Here is a 17,709-nt window from a genome sequence, read left to right as displayed (position 1 = left end):
CCAAATAGCTAGATAGAATTCTTCTCATGTTCATCCAAAAATGAGTTCTGTTGAGATCATTAACTCCCAGCTTACTGTTCTTACTTATTATTCATACTTAGTATTATGTTCTTACTTGATTATTCAGGGAAAGGTCTTGGTTTTAAGTACCAAGAGGAAAATGGACCTTTATTGTATAATTTTATCAACATGAATAGCTTTTATTAAAAGGAGTGGGGAATCAATCTGTTACAATTAAATCTATGCTGTAAGATGCTTAGAAGGCCAAGAGCGAATCACTTTTGTGTTACAATCTTGGAACTTATCTGCATATTTGTCAGTTTCCCTGCCTGTTATCTAATCTTTCCTTACTACAAATTTTTTTGTTTGATTTTTAGGGATTGATGCCAGGAGAAAAAGAAAAAAATAGCCATGTTTCCTTATAGTTATATGGTAACTCTGTATTCAAATTCTTCACACCATTGTATCCCTGCCTTTGTTCCCTTGTAATAAAGATGACGACCACAAACAAATATCTCTAGATTTGCAGCAGCAGTACTGTCTTGCTAGCTGTAGTTTTGTAATAATAATTGTAATCCTCAGAGATCAGGAAAAAAAGCCCGTTTTATTCAATGACAGCCTTGTTAGTATAGTTCAGTTAACACTTAAAATGCTGATAATAGCAAAAGGAAAAATGAAGAATGATCAAAAAATGAAATTATAAACATAAATAGTTGAGCTGGAATTCTTAGAAGTCTCACTTTTGCAAGAGTTTTGGTCCTATTTATTTCATTTATGGCAGAATGGGAATTTTTTTTTCCCTCCCATACATTTTGAACTTCCATTTGCCATTTTGGCTGATGACAAAATGTTACCAGATGTTGAAGAAAGTACAATTCTGTTTCTGCTTGTGCGTCTGAGAAATTCTTTTTGTGTTGCTACTAAAGCTCCCTCCCACATATGTTCTTAAAACAATACCTTAATCCCAAATGTTTTAGCAATATGCTTTATGGCATCCTGTGTTTAAAAAAAATGTGGAATAGATGACATAATTTAGCGATTAAAACAAAAAACGTGTTCTGTTGCCATCGTTGGCTGCAATACCTGTGTAACTCTTGATGAAACGTTCTCGAAAATTGCAGAAAAGAATTCTTTTTCATAATTTATATACATATTTGTAGAAGGCCTCAGATAAGTAATTAATACAGGAAATCTTTCTTGCTTTGTTCTTCTTACTGCAGAGTTATGCTAAACTAATTTTAACATGACTGACTAAATTGTCTTATCTCAATGCATATATTCTAGAGGAATATAATTTTCTGTGGACAAATATTTGAAAGAAGATTCATAGCGTATGCTGCCCTCCATTTACCAAAGTTGTGCTTGAAATAGAACACCAGGAATTTCTCTAAATTTCTGGTAACCATGACAACTGTTACTTTAGTGTTATTAGGCCAATGTAATTTAGCAGAGTAGGTTGCTAGAGGTAGTTTTTTAGCTACATTGGGATGATATTATTGTAATTCTAAATAACATTTAGAATTTATATTTAAAAATCACTTAGTCATAATACTGAAATATACTCTATACTTTGTGGATTTGTTTTTTTAGTGAGAGCCTCACTTTGCGGAGGGGCAGGTTAAAGGTCTTGTCCAAGACCCCCAGATGAGTCCAAGGCAGGGGTGTCGTTGAAACTTGTACGTTGCTGGTTGCCACACAACTGTTCAATTCCTAGGACTTAATGGATCTGTCTAAGATTTCGATCCATACAATTTCCTCCCTTTTTTATCTTCTGCAGCATATGTTTTACACGCATGTGCATGCAGCCTTTCTTTATAGCTATTTCATGTTCATTCCTAGAACTATGGAATTTTATTCCTCGTAAAACTTGGCATAAAAAGGAGGACAGACATACTTGCAAAACTGCACAAGTGCTCAGCATTCTGTGTATGATCTGAGGTGTGTGTGGGTTTAATTCTGATTTGTTTAAACTAAAAAAAAGTAGGTAATTTTTATTGTCATAATCTGATCTGAAAAACAACGTACGCAGGAAAATGCATTTTTTTTTAAACACACTGCATGCATTGGAAAAGAAGTGAATTCAAGCTGTAAGTAAAGATGATAAGTGAGTCTGAATGGAAGAATGAAAACATGAACTCGATTTAAGAATGTACCCTCATTGAAAAAGAAGCCATTTGAAAAGACTAAAGAGATTAGACATAACGGGATCCTAATTCTATTCCCTTGTATCATATGTAGTTATCTGTTAATGTATGGCAGAGCAAAAAGGGAGTCAAATGACACTCACAGCATTAAACACTTTGCTTCTGTCTTGCACAAGGTGCCAGACAATAGAAAATCTTGTCTAGTGTGATTTAATTTGAAAAGATGTAAATGAATGCAGGTAGGAAAAACAATACAAATAATTTCCTTTAAATGGATGGAATATGTGTCAGAAACAGAAACTTTGTTGGAAGATCTCAGTTTATGCGTGAATTTATGGTAGGGCAACAGTGTTTTGGGGCTGGCTTTGTCATCTGGAACATTTTTCGAATACATGTTGTCACTAATTTCTTACAAAAGTATATTTTACATATATCTCAACCTTAGCTTAATTAAGGGGGGGAAAAGCCCCAGTTCTTAAGGAAGCAACTTCTTTGAACTATTTTCAGTGTATTTTCATTGCCAGTTAAAAGATTTTCCAAAATATATGTGTTGCTCTTCATCTGATAGGTGACATATCGTACTATTTTTGCTAGAGTTTCATCTTTATCTTCTTTGTACATTGGTATGGTTGAGGATAACAAATATTACTATGCCTAAGCTAGACAGCTAAAAGATAGATTGGCTGTAGCTTTGTTTGCTGGACCATTTTATATCTCTATGCATTTTGGCTGCAAGTGAATCACTAAAATAACAGGCTTTGGAGGATCTTTACAGGCTAATACTAAAAATTATTTCAGTATATTTAAGCCTGTTAACTAGTTCATAGTCTGTTTGAAGTCCAATTTTCAAAACTTGGATGAAATTTCAATTATTACATCAAACAGAAATGTGCTAGCTTTACAAATGTGTACAGGAAACTAGAATTTTGTTAGTAATTTCTCATAAAGCACATGGAAGTTTTTACATCTAACTTGTGTGTAAGAGATGACATCCACAAAGTAATGGTATCTGGATTGCATATGGAATTCTTTTCGTCAATGCAGAGTGGCGTGCGTATGCATGCAGATCCTGTGCCATGAACAGGTCTGTTCTTCAAGGAGCTGGATCTGTGATGGCCTTACCATCTTTTGGAAAACTGTGAGGGTTAGTATCTAAAAATTGTAGTGTGATTGTAAGCACAGGGGCCTCCTAGAGACTTTGAGCCTGAAATATACACCTTGAAAATCCTATTTTCAGATGCCATTTAACCCTGGTGGCACCTAAAATTCACATTTGCCAAAGATTCACCTGAGATTTGACAATGCTGAGCCCAAGTCAATTTGTGCCAGCTTCACCTGCTCAGTCATCTATGCAGTGTTTTAAGCAGTGCTTTAAGAGATGACCTTTCACCTTCTGAAGATGACCCTTTTTTAATGAATCATTTCAGAGATTAAAATACTCACTCTAGGGTACAGGGGGCAGGTGTGGAGAAATATCTTTTCTCCTTAAGAATATTTGAAACCTTATGTGTGTATATAAGGTTCAGACTCTAGCCTAGAGAAGAGGAAGCTCAGCAGGGATGTCACCGATGTATACAAATATCTGAAGGGAGGCTGCAAAGAGGATGGAGCCAGGCTCTTTTCAGTGGTGCCCGGTGACAGGACCAGAGGCAATGGGCACAACCTGAAACACTCTTACTGTGAGGGTGACTGAGCACTGGAACAGGTTGCCCAGGGAGGTTGTAGAGTCCCCATCCTTGGAGATACGCAAAAGCTGCCTGGATAAGGTCCTGAGCAGCTGGCTCTAGGTGACCCTGCTTGAGCAGGGGGTTGGATAGGATGACCTCCAGAGGTCCATTCCAACCTCAACCAGTCTGTGATTCTGTATTGCTTACCAATAAAATGCCTTGACATCTGATTTGCAGGCTCTGTGAAAATGTCTATTCCTTCAGCCAAAGCAGTGCTTCTTAAATGAAAATGAAAATAAATATTGCTTGCAAAAGAAAGGAAAAAGTGATCACAAGAGTTACTGTGGCATTATAATTTGGAAGATTGGACATAGCCATAAAGAATGAAGTCCAGGGTTTAAAATGCATGAACATGCATTGGAACGGATTCTGCAATACAAGTCCTTTCTCCAAGAAGTTTGTCCTAAACATGAGGGTAGAGAGACTTACTTGGAATCATTTCAACTTAGCGGATGTTGAATTGCTCGACAGATAGTGGACTTGCTCTGAAAAGGGGGACTGAAAATAATCATACTAAGCTGTCAAGTACTTGGATAGCTCTCTAGGGAGATCAGAGAAGATTGAACTCATGCTCTTTCTGTCCTGGTTGAAGGTTTTAACTTCTGAACCACTGACTAAAAGAGAAAATCAGTGCTGCCTTGCACTAGTTGTCTTCTGGAAGAAAAGGCAGCTCCCTCTGCATCTTGTTGTAGTGTTTTATTTTGAATAAAAACCGCTCAGGACCTGTGGCTCTGATTGATTCAGAGGGCCCACAGTGCTTCATGGAGAAAGCTTCTCCCTTCGTGTCTTGCATGTGTTCTTCTGAGCAGCTATGTACTTTACAGGTTACATATTATTCTGCTGAAAGATGCAATATTTAGACTTTCTTTATGAATCTATTGATAAGTCCTTCTTAGAAAATCTTGATTGCCAGCAAAACTTCCTGAAACCAGTAAGAATTGTGACTGCACCTGCTTTTAAAGGCCAAATATAGAAGATGTCCAAATGTAAGCCTTTATGAGAATCTGATTTTCAGAGAGTAGTGAAATATTACTACAAATCATCTTTAATGAATTAACATTTGCTTTAAAGAAAAAAAAAGGGGGGGGCAATTGATAATAAATGACACAATGACACTTCCACAAGCTGTCGTTACATTTGATCTGCTGTCCAGTGGTACTCAAAAAAAAAAAATATAAAAATTTGCATGCTTTTAGCTCTCCTGAAAGCTTCAAAGAAAACTTTTCAGTCTGATGCTTAAAGCTGAAAGCTCTCTTACCAGTGAAAATAGGGGACTAACACACCAACAGAAATACAAACTGATTTTGGAAAGTAAGTTTTGATTCGTTTTGCTGCCAAAAGATGAAGCTACCAGTGGGATTCGGTAAATCCGAATACCATTTTAATAGTTTCTTTCTTGTATTGATGCCATGGAAGAAAAAGCTGTGGATCTCTGTGGACGGGTTTTTTATTTGTTTCTGAAAGGTGAGTGAACCAGCTTATTAAAAAAATGTGTGTAGTCCTTTTAAGACTAAAACTGTTGTTACTTTTTCAAGACTGTGGATTCTGTTTAACATGTCTATATAATTCTTTCACATGGTGACAGGGAGAAAAGTACCTAAAATATTAAATAACTTCTTTAATGTGATTTCCATCAATTTCAAACTAATGACTGAATTGAGAATATCGGTTCACAAGCTAAATTTTGAATATTATTTGTATCTCAGTGTTTATGGATGTCATGTGTCCTGTGCACTGACTCTTTTCAGACGCTTTAAAAACATACACGTAAATTCATGATCTTGATTGAACTTAATTTGTGTACCACATCCAGCATGTGAAGAGTAATGCTTTTGTGATACTTTTCTGTATTTACGGACTATACAGATCAAAATACAAAATAAAAAAAATAAAAATGCTATGCTTCCTTTTCAAGCTGAAGAACAAATTTAGTTAGAGTCATATTCAAGTGTGATTTAAAAATTCTAAACCAATGCATGCTTTCTGTATGCTAAACCTGAGCTGTTAATAATACTTTCCACAGCTTCCAGGACTTCCTGAATGTAACGGATGTAAGCATGTTGAGAGAAGATGGCCACTTCAGTGTTTTCAGGAGGCAGAAAAGAGCATTAACATCAATAATTCCCATCTACAGAGCCTATCTAGAAATGATGCCTGGGTCAGCTTGTGGCCTAACTTCATCCTAGTAAATAGTTTCAGATCTGAGAAAAAGTTAGAATTAACTGTTGTTCAAAAACATTGCATTAAAATACTAAGTTTCAGAGAAAAGTAGTTAATTACTCCCAAGTTACTGGCAATAGGACAAGAGGAAATGGTCTCAAGCTGCATCAGGGGAGGTTTAGATTGGATATTAGGAAAAAATTCTTCACTTAAAGAGTGGTCAGGCGTTGGAACAGGCTGCCCAGAGAGGTGGTGGAGTCACCATCCCTGGAGGCATTCAAAAAACATACAGACATGGCACTTCAGGGCATGGTTTAGGAGACGTGGTAGTGCTGGGTTGATGGTTGGACTTGATGATCCTAGAGGTCTTTTCCAACCTTAATAATAATTCTGTGATTCTACTTTTACTTAGTTGTGGCTTTATTAAAAAAGCAAACATCTTGCTGGCAGTTTAAAAGATAGAAATTGGCAAAAGGGCTTTCCATTCTTCATAAAATCATGAAATTTGAATCCTTTTTGAAATGAAAGAGGGGAAAAAACCCCAATAAACCATTAAGGAACTTCAAAGTTGTGGGCAGCACTTCCATACTACTGTTTGTGTAAGCAAATTGGAATGTGGCTAAAATATATTTTAAAAAAAAAAAAAAAAAAAGCAAAGGAAAATCCACCAGGTTACAAGAGTATTTCTCATTCTGTTTAAACGTTTTGACCAAGCTTACAGATAAGTTATCTATCCTTGTACCTGTTTTTCTGTCTACACTGTCTGTCTTAGCGTTTGTAGGAAGATGTTCTTTGAAGATGGATCTTTTACTGTGTTGTTATTGAGCTGAGAAAGAAGCCCTCATTTTGACTGAGAAAGATGGTAGATTCTATAGCAAAAATAATTAACATGGCTATTAAGAAGATGCTTTTTAAAATAAGGGGCTAACTCTGTTTATTCCTGCCCGCACTGTCAAGAAAGACATTGTGAGCAGCTGCTATTGGAAGCTGCATTTAAACAAGAGTTTGCATTTGGTTTGCAAACTGCTTTTCAGTGTTTTGGGCCTTGGGTGGAAAAGCAAGCTCACTCTAGACCTTGGTTGCATAGACAGATTCAGGAGATTGTTTTCAGGGATTCCTTTTTTTAGGTAGTAAGTAATCTGTTTCTTGCCTATGTGTGCTCTGAAACAGGTATGCGGACCTTCTGATCCATGCCTACAAAAGCTCTCTTACTCTCTCATCATTCTTATGTCTGAGGATAGACTTCTCCGAGTTTGTGTTGACATTGTGACTTCTAACAGCTTACACTTTTTTTTTTTTTTTTTTTTAAACCCTTCTCTTCAGGTGCAGAAACCTGACATTTCCTGACAGGCTTCCTGAGGTCAGCATTGTATTCATATTTGTTAATGAAGCTCTCTCAGTGATTCTGCGCTCCATTCATTCAGCCATTGACCGGACTCCTGCTCACCTGCTCAAAGAGATTATTTTAGTTGATGATAACAGTAATAATGGTAAGAGGTTTTGGTTCTTCCCCACCCCCTCCCCGTTAGCAGTTGGATCATACATGACAATCCTTGAATTCTGGCTCCTGCTCATCCCATTGTCATTTCAAATGTTGTCAGTGTATTTTCTGCCTCATTCATCCCACAGTGTTGCTGGGCTGGGCTGTCTTCAAGTACGCACAAATGGGGCATGTTAAAAAGAGTATGTACAAAGATAGGGTGTTGTTTCTAAATGTTTAAGGAGTCTGGTAAGCAGAAGTTTGAGTGTAACAATAGATTAGAGACCTGAGAAATTTACTTTTAGTACTTTAGAGTGCTTTCAAGATTGTTTGCTTCCTGTGCTGTTCCTGTTTCAGTTGTATGATTGCATGTGCATTGTCACTTTCTCTTTTGTATAAAAGATCTTTTTGTGTTTCTTAGACATCTGCTTTAGATTCCTAGTTCTTCTCTCTTCTCCATATCGGCAGCATTCACCTTGCTGCTTTTCTGCTGTATGTACTCAGATTTTGCTGTCCGTGATCTGAAGGACTGGACTGCTCGTGTCTGATTGCTCATTGCTTGCCTGAGTGTTTGTCAACAAGGCTATGCTGGTCATTATTTACAAGTCTTATTTTCTGGCATCTTTAGCAATGAAATTTTAAAAAGCATAGGATGCTGAAATTGAAGGAAAATTTTGCTCTGCTGGGGGGCTAATTCTGAACTCCTAAAATGCAATGCAAATCTGAATTTACCCTGTTGAAGGAAAATGCTGAACAAAGGGCTTCTCTTATCATTGCCAGCATTATAGCTGTTACGTGATATCCATACCTGGATCCTGTGACTCACTGCTGGTCATAAACATATCTCAGATTTGTCCAGAAAAGAAACTTCTTGGGAAACAAGTAAATAAGTTCCCAGGCTATGCACTTCCCCATCTCCTGCTGACTAGCAATGAAGGAAAAAGTAAAATCCTGACTCTTTAAAGTACGTGCAAAACCCAACAACTTGATGTAGGCTTATGTCAAATCTAATTCCAGTTCCAGTGAATAATACTATGTTTAGAGTTACCTAAGGCTGGCCAAGCTTTTCTTGAAACACCTACTCATGGAACAGAGCAGGTAAATAGGCATGCAGGATTTATGAGTTGTTGTTCTTAGTTTATGGCACAATTGATGATGTAGCAATGTGATGAAGTATACGAAAAATCACATGAAACAGTAAATTATGAGCAAAGTAAAAAAACCAACCAACCAAAAAACCCAAACAAACAAAGAAACAAAAAAAAAACCCAAACAAAAAACCCACCACAAAAAACCCCAAACCAAAATCAACGTGCATGCACACACATACATGCACACACATATTCAGAAACTTCTTGTGAAGTGAGGTACACTTTTGATTTGCTTCAGTATTTAGTTCAGCCATTTGACATGGTTTTACTGATGCATTCTTGCTGGCCTTAATTTTTGCCCACTCTCTGATGCAATTCATGGTAATCTGACAGGAAAAAAAAATAGAAATACAACTTTCATTCGTGGACTTGGGCTCTGGAATGTATTTGTAGAAATTCACTCCTGCATTCTGCAAACCAGTGCAGTTTATGTCATGCCAGGAGCTCAGTGAATCTGAATAGCTGTTGACGCTACAGACCCTGAGGCCTCTGGACACGGAGGAACTGGCCACAAGGCAGCCATAGAGGAAGAAAAATAATCTCGCTGAAAAAAGAGTTTTCTAGAGTTTGAGTCTGATTTTTCTATAACTTACAGGCAATTATTCCAGGGGGCACACTGCAGAGCAATGTCAGAAACATCAGTGTTTCTGAGAGCTCGTCATCACTGTGACAAACTCACTAACAAATACAGTTTGCACTCTGCTCTATGGGCTTGTCAAAATTACTTTTTTTCATTATTTCTTACCTGAAATAGATAAGAAATTACAGGAACCACTTAATCTTTCAGGAAGACCTGTTCCACCACATTTTGTGTTAGTACCAGTATTGGTACTGTACAGTATCATATTTTTATACTTGGCTGTGCCTTTTTTCCAGGCTTGCCTTTCTTGCCCTCCAGCGCCATATATCTTTAGATTCCTGGCCCCAAACAGGAGGACAGAAATTGATAGGAAAGTAACCTTTAGTTTGGCTGTCTTGGCTTGGTGTTACATGTCATTCTCTACAAAATCCCATTGTGCAGAGCGATACTTAGTCTCCTAGAAAAATTCAACCCACTCCAGGATTTTCTGCTACTCCTCTAACCCTTTCTCTGGCATCTCTTCCCTGCAGTAGTAAATTAGATTCCTACAGTCCTCTTTATCCCATAATGTATGCTGTGAGGAACTGGTAATAGTCATCCATTTGGAGAGGATGGATGTTTGCTAGGAAAGGGAGTGATTGTAAAGATGATTTATGGGCTTTTCTATTATTAGTTTAAATCCTGAAATATTTATTTTACAATTTAATTTTGCTTTTACAATATTCTATATTCAATTTTTTTCTCTCTTCTAGCATTACTGAAACTAATCCTTTACGTTTAGTGTCATTCTATGTTTTTGTTAGTAGCTCTTTAGCTTGCAAGTGTTGCTGCTTATAAGATAAGTGGGTTACTCTGGGTTTCCCTGTAATGTTACCTGAGGGGGACAAAAGCTTGCTTTGTGCTTGCATCTGGCTCCAGACTCTGCTTCTCACAGAGACCCGTCAGAATCCTAATTACAAGTGGTATGCTTACTGTCAGCCTTTCACCAGGGATGGCAACTTTTATAACTCGATGTAAGATTTTATTCTGTGATGCCACAGCCGTGGACTTCACAGGCAAGAAACATCATGCTATGGGAAGGGACTAGAAGGAAAAAGTGAGAACAGAGATCAGGCAGAGTGCAAATGAACACATTTTCTAGTTTGAATCTCTTGTGCTATTTGATTGGATTCATATAGCATAGTGGTTTAAAATAAAAGTACATATGATGATTGGCATTAGAGGAGGGCACCAAGATTTCCTGCTCCTAAGGGGAAGCAATACACTGATAAACTGCTATAAATTCTTGCTGTGGGCCAAATTCTGAATCTAGTAATGAGCAGCTGAATTCATCCCTAATTTCAGTACGTCTCTGTTTCAGTAAAGAACAGTGGAAGAACTAGTTGCTTTTAAAAATTCCAGAAGTCTGATTTCAGAAACCATATATTCAAGTGTACAGCCAAAGTCTATACATTTGTCTGGAACAATATCAGCTATAGTATTTTATTTCATGCACTTTGGGGTATGTCAAGCAAATTATCTATGACTTTCTGTAAGCCTCAATGCAGTATTTCAGGTTTCCAGTTATGTTTCAGGAGGCCTCAATTGATCTCTTTTTGAAGGTTCCCTTTTTTAAAATATATGTTTCAAGTTAGGAAACTGAAAATGCCAGTGTTTCCATTTAAAAGCAAAAAACAGATTTAAGAGGTCCCAGAATTTTGATCCTTTATTTTTAATAAAGCTCTTTGCATGGCTTAATATGTGTATTTCTCCATACCATCTTTTCCAGTGGAATTCTGATAAGCATTAACACTGAAATGTTTCATATATGCTGTTAGGTACGTTAGTATTAAAATTTAATTTAATTGAAGGTTTTAAAAAAAGTGCATTTCAGTGACTGCCTGTGTGCTGTATAACGCAAACAGAAGATTTATTAAATAAACCACACCAAATATCAGTGTTATTCATTTGAGTCTTATTTGCATTGGTATGAAATAGAGCTACTGCACTGATTTCAGCCATTTTACTGTAGTTTTAAGTGCTGTCTGTCCAATCAAAATCTTTCATCCTCAGGAATGCTGTTTGCTTTTCAGAGATGGTATGCTCATTAGTTTATAACTTGGCAATAAAATAATTTATTCATTTTTGCCTTCAGAAGTAGCAGAGTTTCCCAGCTTACTTAATGCAATTGAGGAGAGGGATTTGCAGAGAAGAGGCTTTAAAAAACCTTTAAGTGACCATGCCCATGACTGCTGATAGTTAATTAGACCTCAGAAATGTTTTTAGAAAAAGCATTGCCAGAGCCGGAGACTAGTGGTATAGTGTTTTATTCATTCTCTGGCTTGTTGCATCCCGCCCTTTGGGGACAGGGTGGTGACCTTCTGTGCCATTAGAGTCCTGTCTTGGCTTTTGGGTCTTTTCGCTGGCGCTGAGCCCTGCTGCATTATGGAACACCTCTTGAAAATTTTTTAATATGGTTTGAAATGTCTCTGAAAAACTCGTTGTGAGCTGTGATGTGTTCAGCTTCATGGGGAAGCAGTATGCATCGATGTGGCCAGAGTACGCCTTACAAAATTTTAAATGATAGCAATAATTATCATCCTCTAAGACATTTTTTCATATAGTAACATTTAGCACTGAAACTTGAACAAATGAAGACAATTCTTCGAGCATATGTTTACTGCTACGTGTTCTTTGCTGGTGCTGGGACTGCAGTGAGGTGTGTCTTGGCTTGTGTGCCAGCTACTGTAGATGCATCTGAAAATATATAAGAGGAAAAAAAAACAGAAGCAAAACATAGTCCGCTGGCCATCTGTTTCAGCAGTCAGCAGAATGAGAATGTTGTTCTTATTCTGAGGTGTGAGAGAGTGGCGTATGTGGACACTTTGGTTCATGTCCCAGTGATGACTGGCCATGTAGCTCAAAAATCCTGTGGAAAAATTTAAGAACCAGTAATATAAATGGACTGTGAGATTTTTATAAGGACAGTAGGTCCTGAAGATGATGTCCTAGAGTGGCTGCAGACTGCTCTGTCCTCTTACTTGTCAGTCCTTGTGATATTTTATTTTATTCCTGCTTTAAAGGGAAAAGGTTGTGGAGTAGGATATCAAAAGGAAGTGAACAACACAGCAGAAAACAGAGGGACACTGCCTATGAAGAAGGCTATCTGTTCCGACTATTCTTGCCCATCTTTTGCTTTGATTTGTCACTCTTCACATCTTTTTTTTCTCCTCCTGTGTTCCTTCTTTTTTCATCCAGGAGTGGTCTATATCCTTGGTCTTTATTACCTCAGTCCACTTTCCTTTTCCTCATTCCACCCAGGCGGTTGGCTCTTTCTGGATGTTCACTTCCTCACACCCATTCCATGTGCCTCATCCTTCTTTATATGAGCTTGTGTCCTTCAGTCAGGGTCTCCATTTTCCATGTCCTCAGATCGCAGTATATCCACTCCTCTTATCTTCTCCCTACCTCCGCCACCCCAATATTTGCTGCTCTTTCTCACAAACTGCGCTCTTTCATTTTTCCAGTCTCATCATTCAGCTCCCCCTTGCCTTTAACTGCATTAATTAAACTCCTGCCTGACCCATCCATCCATCCGTCCGTCCGTCCATCCCCCTCTCCCTCCCTCCCTCCTCCCCCCAGCAGTATTCTGCTCCTTCCTTCATGGCATGTTTTTATCATTCTCCCATTTTCCTCCTTTTTCTCTCTGACACCTCTTTTTCAGACATGTTTTTCCATTTCCTTTTGCTTTTATTTTAAAATAATTACCTTGTATTCTTTTCAGTTAGTGTTTCTAACTCTCCCATGTCTGAACTCTGTACTGCGCCAGACTCAAACGTTGATTTGCATTCAGTCACACGTAGGGTGGGGATAGCATCCCTTGCTGGAGGCAAGACACTGATTTTTGTAGCATTGTAATTATAGTTGTATGAAAGCTGTTTGATAACCAGCATGCAGTTTGCTTTGTTTTATAATGGGAACTGTCACATTCTTCATTCTTTATAACTGATGTGGAAGGCCATTAGCCTTTGTTTTCTGGAAGGTTAGGAAAGCTCTGGCACTGTGAGAGTGAGGTAGGGCTACAGGACCATGGCAGGTAAGTGTGGCTTTTCTGGTGCATCCCAGAGAACTCACACACCTGTTGGACCATTCGCCTCTGTGGAAGTGTGTGCTCAGCAGGGATTTGCAGTGACAAAGTGGCCTATCAAAAGAACAGTTATTTTAATTGTCTGCAATGTAGTATAATTCAGTCTGTATGGTTGGAAAAGCAAAATTTCAGTGTGTATGCAAGCTGATAGCATAACCTCTGTCCACATCAGGGGCCATCAGTGGGCAGCAGAGCTTTTATTACAGTCTGCTGACATCAGAGTTTTTGATTCAAATGTTCATATAATACTGTGAACAGAATCTTCCCTAGCCAGCAGTTGTTGAAAGTTAATATGTGGTCATCTTATCTTTTATTTCACCCATGAGGTAATTCAACTCATTCAGTCCTGATACACTTTCAGTGTTGCAGTCTAACAAATACCTTTTTCTATGTCAGATTAGGTATACCAAGTCCAAGGGGACAGAGCAGCCGCTTCTGAAACCAGCATTTTTTGTACTTGCAGTTTAATGTAGGCAGCAGAATAGAGAAAAAGTTATTTTATGCAACTCTCAACCTTATCACCAGATAATGCCCGGTTTTGTTTTTTTTTCCTCCCCTAATGAGACAAGCACATTGCCATTAAACTAAGCTTTAAGATTGGAATAACAATGGATTTGATTTCAGTGTGGGAGGAACTAATTTAAGTGTCATCTCAGCAGTATCTACATGCCATATTTAATCCTAATGAAAGGTACTCAAGTGGAGTATCTGAACTACAATATAGGAAATGCTATAAAACTGGAGCTAGGAAACAAAATCCAGGGATGATTTCAGCTGTAGTTTTACACTTATATCTTCCCTTTATTTCATATAGCAAATTGAAACTGAAAACTAAACTGGGATTTTTTCATTGTGATTCCGTTTTAGCTTGAATCCCAGTGTACCAGTTTGTACTGTGTATCTGTTTCACATATGCTGTGTACCCTGTATTTGTCAAGTACCGCAACGCATGGTATGTATTTTCTTGTTCTTCATCCCCACGTCTGTTCTGCCATCCTCTAATGACACAATCCTTGCTGTGAGCACAGTCATATGTGCTCTCAGGTTACTGATCATATCAAAGCCCAGTACAGCTGAAGTGTCTAGGCGATAAATAGCTGCACATTGGCACTTTGGAATCTTTTGGAAGATTTGGGCCCACTTATAGGAAACATCATCACCTGTGTCAGGTGTGATTCAGAAACCATATGTGGCCCACAGTGTTAGAGTGCAGTCAAATTCAGTAAAAACCAGCTAGTTTTAAGCTCTTCTGATAGCAATGAGGAGTTCATCCGACGTGCATTGGAAGTGCTATGGGCTGGTGACACCCTGACTGTGAGAAATGCCAACATATAAATGCTGCCTTGGTTCACTTCTCAGTACCGTCATGGTGATTCTAGTCTTAAAATTAATTACTAGAGATCTCTGAGAAATTGCTTGATTGAAAAAAACTTCTGTTTTTTTCCATTTTTTTTCCCTCTCTTATGTTTGTGGGATTATTTTGAGTTCAAGAATGCTTGAACGGTTTCCATTGATAATGTTCTCAAACACATGTCACTAAATTTAAGTAGCAGCCATATGTAATATGTATAGATCCGGTGCAGTGAGAGTCATGTAGAACTTGTGAGAGAAGTGCCCGTTTCTGTTGATGTCAGTAAGGAAACTCTGGCTTGATCAGATAATTTTCTTTTGACATCTTTTCCTGTAAAGTATTCAGAGATCTCCTTGCATCCAGTAGAATTTGTATTCGGGATATTCTAGTAATGTAAGCTGTTAAGAACCTGAATGAGTTTTTAAAGGATTTTTTTTCTCTTTCCTTATCAAGAGAATGGTACTTATAGTTGCAAGAGTTTGACAAGGGTAGTGTTAGGCAAAGGAATTACAAAATTGTGTCCTATATAATGTAAGAAATACAAATTGCCTTTTAAATGAACTTTATTAAAATTTACCTTTCCTTCTTAAACCAAGCATACTTTTTCTTAAAAAGAAAAAGGAATAAAAAGATAGCTTTCATAAAATTAATGCTGATTTCTTAACTTAAACTGGTGGTAAAACTTCCTGCCAGAGCTGATAATTTCAAACACTGCAACTTCTTTGTGTTAGAACCTGAAAATTCTTAATATGCTGATGGGTCCAAGACAGGATGAGAGATTTGCCTAAGTAGGTATTTAAGGGTGTTTGAGTGAATCACCAAATGATAGACAGTTAGCAAAAATATATTAATAAATTATGGACTATTCTACGTTCACCCAATAGGCATATACAAAGGCACATGTGTAGGCATTATTAGATATTTTAGAGACATTGGAACCTACTGTAAATCTAAAGTTCAAGTACAAAACCTTTTATCAGAGGATATTTGAATTCTTAGGAATAAAAGAATCAATTAATGTTGACTTTTGTTTTGCCATACTTTTTCTGTAGATATGCTTGGCATTTAATTTTTGAAAGTGTTCTCCAAGTATATTGGGTGACCAAACTTTAAATTACTTTGCTTCACTCGTTCACTGTTAGTTATTTGTAGGGCCGTTACTCAGATGGTGTTCTTTCCTTTTGCACTGGAAAAGTAACATATTTTAAGTAGTATGCATCAAGTACCAGCCTGGGAAGCTTTGGGGAAGCTCTGTTTAAAACTTTATGGCAACCGTGATGAAACTAGACATAAAAGCTAAAATTTCCACTTACAATGATGGAATAAACATGGGAAAAAATGAAGACTTAGAGGTTAGGCTGTGAGAGAGTGAAAATTTCTGCTAGTTTTTCCTCACCCAGTTTATTTGGAAGAGATGTTTTGTTTTTCTTGGGCATCTATAACCAGAGTTCTTGTTAACACCACTCACTGGAAGTCTGTTTTGAGAGTCTGGGTAGAGAGAAATATAGATGCAAGCCCATATGGAAGGAGATACAGGTTATATACTGAAAAATCACCCTTCGTGTTCTTTATGATATTCACAAATATCTAGAAGTCTCTTAGTTTTGATTAAGTTCTTCAACCTACTTCATACAGGACAGGGCAAGTCTTGCTCTCCTGGTAGTCTGATGAAGACTACTGACAGGTAGACCTGCATGGAGCTGTGTTCCCCATTAGCCTCCTGCCATGTCTCTATGGCATTTTGCAGTGGAATTTGCAAATAAACTGTTGATTTTTTTTTTTAAAATAGTGTTTTCCCTTCAACTGTAATCTGAGAGAAATGGTAGATGTTCCAAAGCTTCCTCGCAGATCTTTTTGATGCTAACTGAAAGGACAATCTGCCTTTCATTAAAATTAACGGGGTTTGTCTGCACTGCAGTGTAAACTCTCCAATAAATGATTTAGAATCATGGTGAATGCTAAGTAATATGGCAACATGAATCATTGTTTTCATTTGGCAGCAGAGAAAATCTTGATGGAATTGCTAAGTGCTCTCAGTTCTCTCAAGATAGCTTACTGTTGTCTGCTGCATTGTTCCTTTGCTTCTGACACACTCCTTTGGCCCAATGCCTGCCTAATCATTGTTTAATGTTTCAAAAGCTGCCATTTTCTATTTGAGGCAGTCTTCTGAAGCAGTACAAATACCAGCAGATTTGCATACAGTAGAAAAAAATTGGAAAAATAAAGTTAAAAAAAAGAAAATGAGATGCAAACAGCATTAATGCTTTATGAACCTAAAAAAATACCATATACCTAATCAAATTACGGTGAAGTTTTAGGAAGCTTAAAGATATTTCTGTGGCTAAATGCATGGTCTATCAGTTTTACATGCTATGGAATGATTATTTCTGCTGACCTGTTGCCCCTAATCTCAGTCCTTGCTCATGTGCACAAAGTAGAAAGAGAACAGTAAGGTCTCTAAAATGGAAAACAAGTTGACAACTCATTTGCCAGCAAATATACACTGACTTCCATTTTTTATTACCATGAACAAGTGCAATGTCAGTACCTGCAAAATGTACTTACATCTCCATGTCAAATAAGTGACTATGTCTCCCTGCGTTGTATTATTATTATTCTTACTGTATGAGCAACAAGTTCAACACACTTCCCTGTAGCCTCCTTGTTATACGAAATGTCTAGGATTACTTTTTAGTGATATTTGTGCCCTTGAAACTTCTTTGTGTCTTTGACAATCAGTTTTGAACATGCAAGTGAAACTGTGTAGCATTGGGTCTGGTTTTGTCTTCTTTCTTCAGATATCTCGGTTTCCAAAGGAATGTTTCTTTTCTTTACCCATTTCCCACACACAAATAGATAAAGCTTAAGGAATACTGTAGCAAAAGTTGCGTGACTGTGTGTATGTTTTGTATCTCACACACAGGATCTTACGTACTGAGACTAGCCCTGATGTAAGACAAAACATATTCCACAAGTAAAATTAAGTTTTA

General features: G+C 37.5%; 1 protein-coding gene across 5 annotated transcripts in view; it reads left to right on the top strand.

Moving 5' to 3' along the window:
- The window catches only part of GALNT18 (polypeptide N-acetylgalactosaminyltransferase 18), a 339,486-nt gene that overhangs the window by 218,902 nt on the left and 102,875 nt on the right, over positions 1-17,709 (top strand). For all 5 annotated transcript variants that reach the window (XM_064452730.1, XM_064452727.1, XM_064452726.1 and 2 more), the window contains one exon: positions 7,355-7,521. In XM_064452730.1, the coding sequence (XP_064308800.1) occupies positions 7,355-7,521 (167 nt within the window). The remainder of the gene's footprint in view (positions 1-7,354; positions 7,522-17,709) is intronic.

This window comes from Phalacrocorax carbo, chromosome 5, assembly GCF_963921805.1.
Source record: "Phalacrocorax carbo chromosome 5, bPhaCar2.1, whole genome shotgun sequence".
NCBI classification, from domain to species: Eukaryota; Metazoa; Chordata; class Aves; order Suliformes; family Phalacrocoracidae; genus Phalacrocorax; species Phalacrocorax carbo.
Note: the sequence above shows the minus strand (reverse complement) of the source record. Positions and strands in the feature narration are given on the sequence as shown.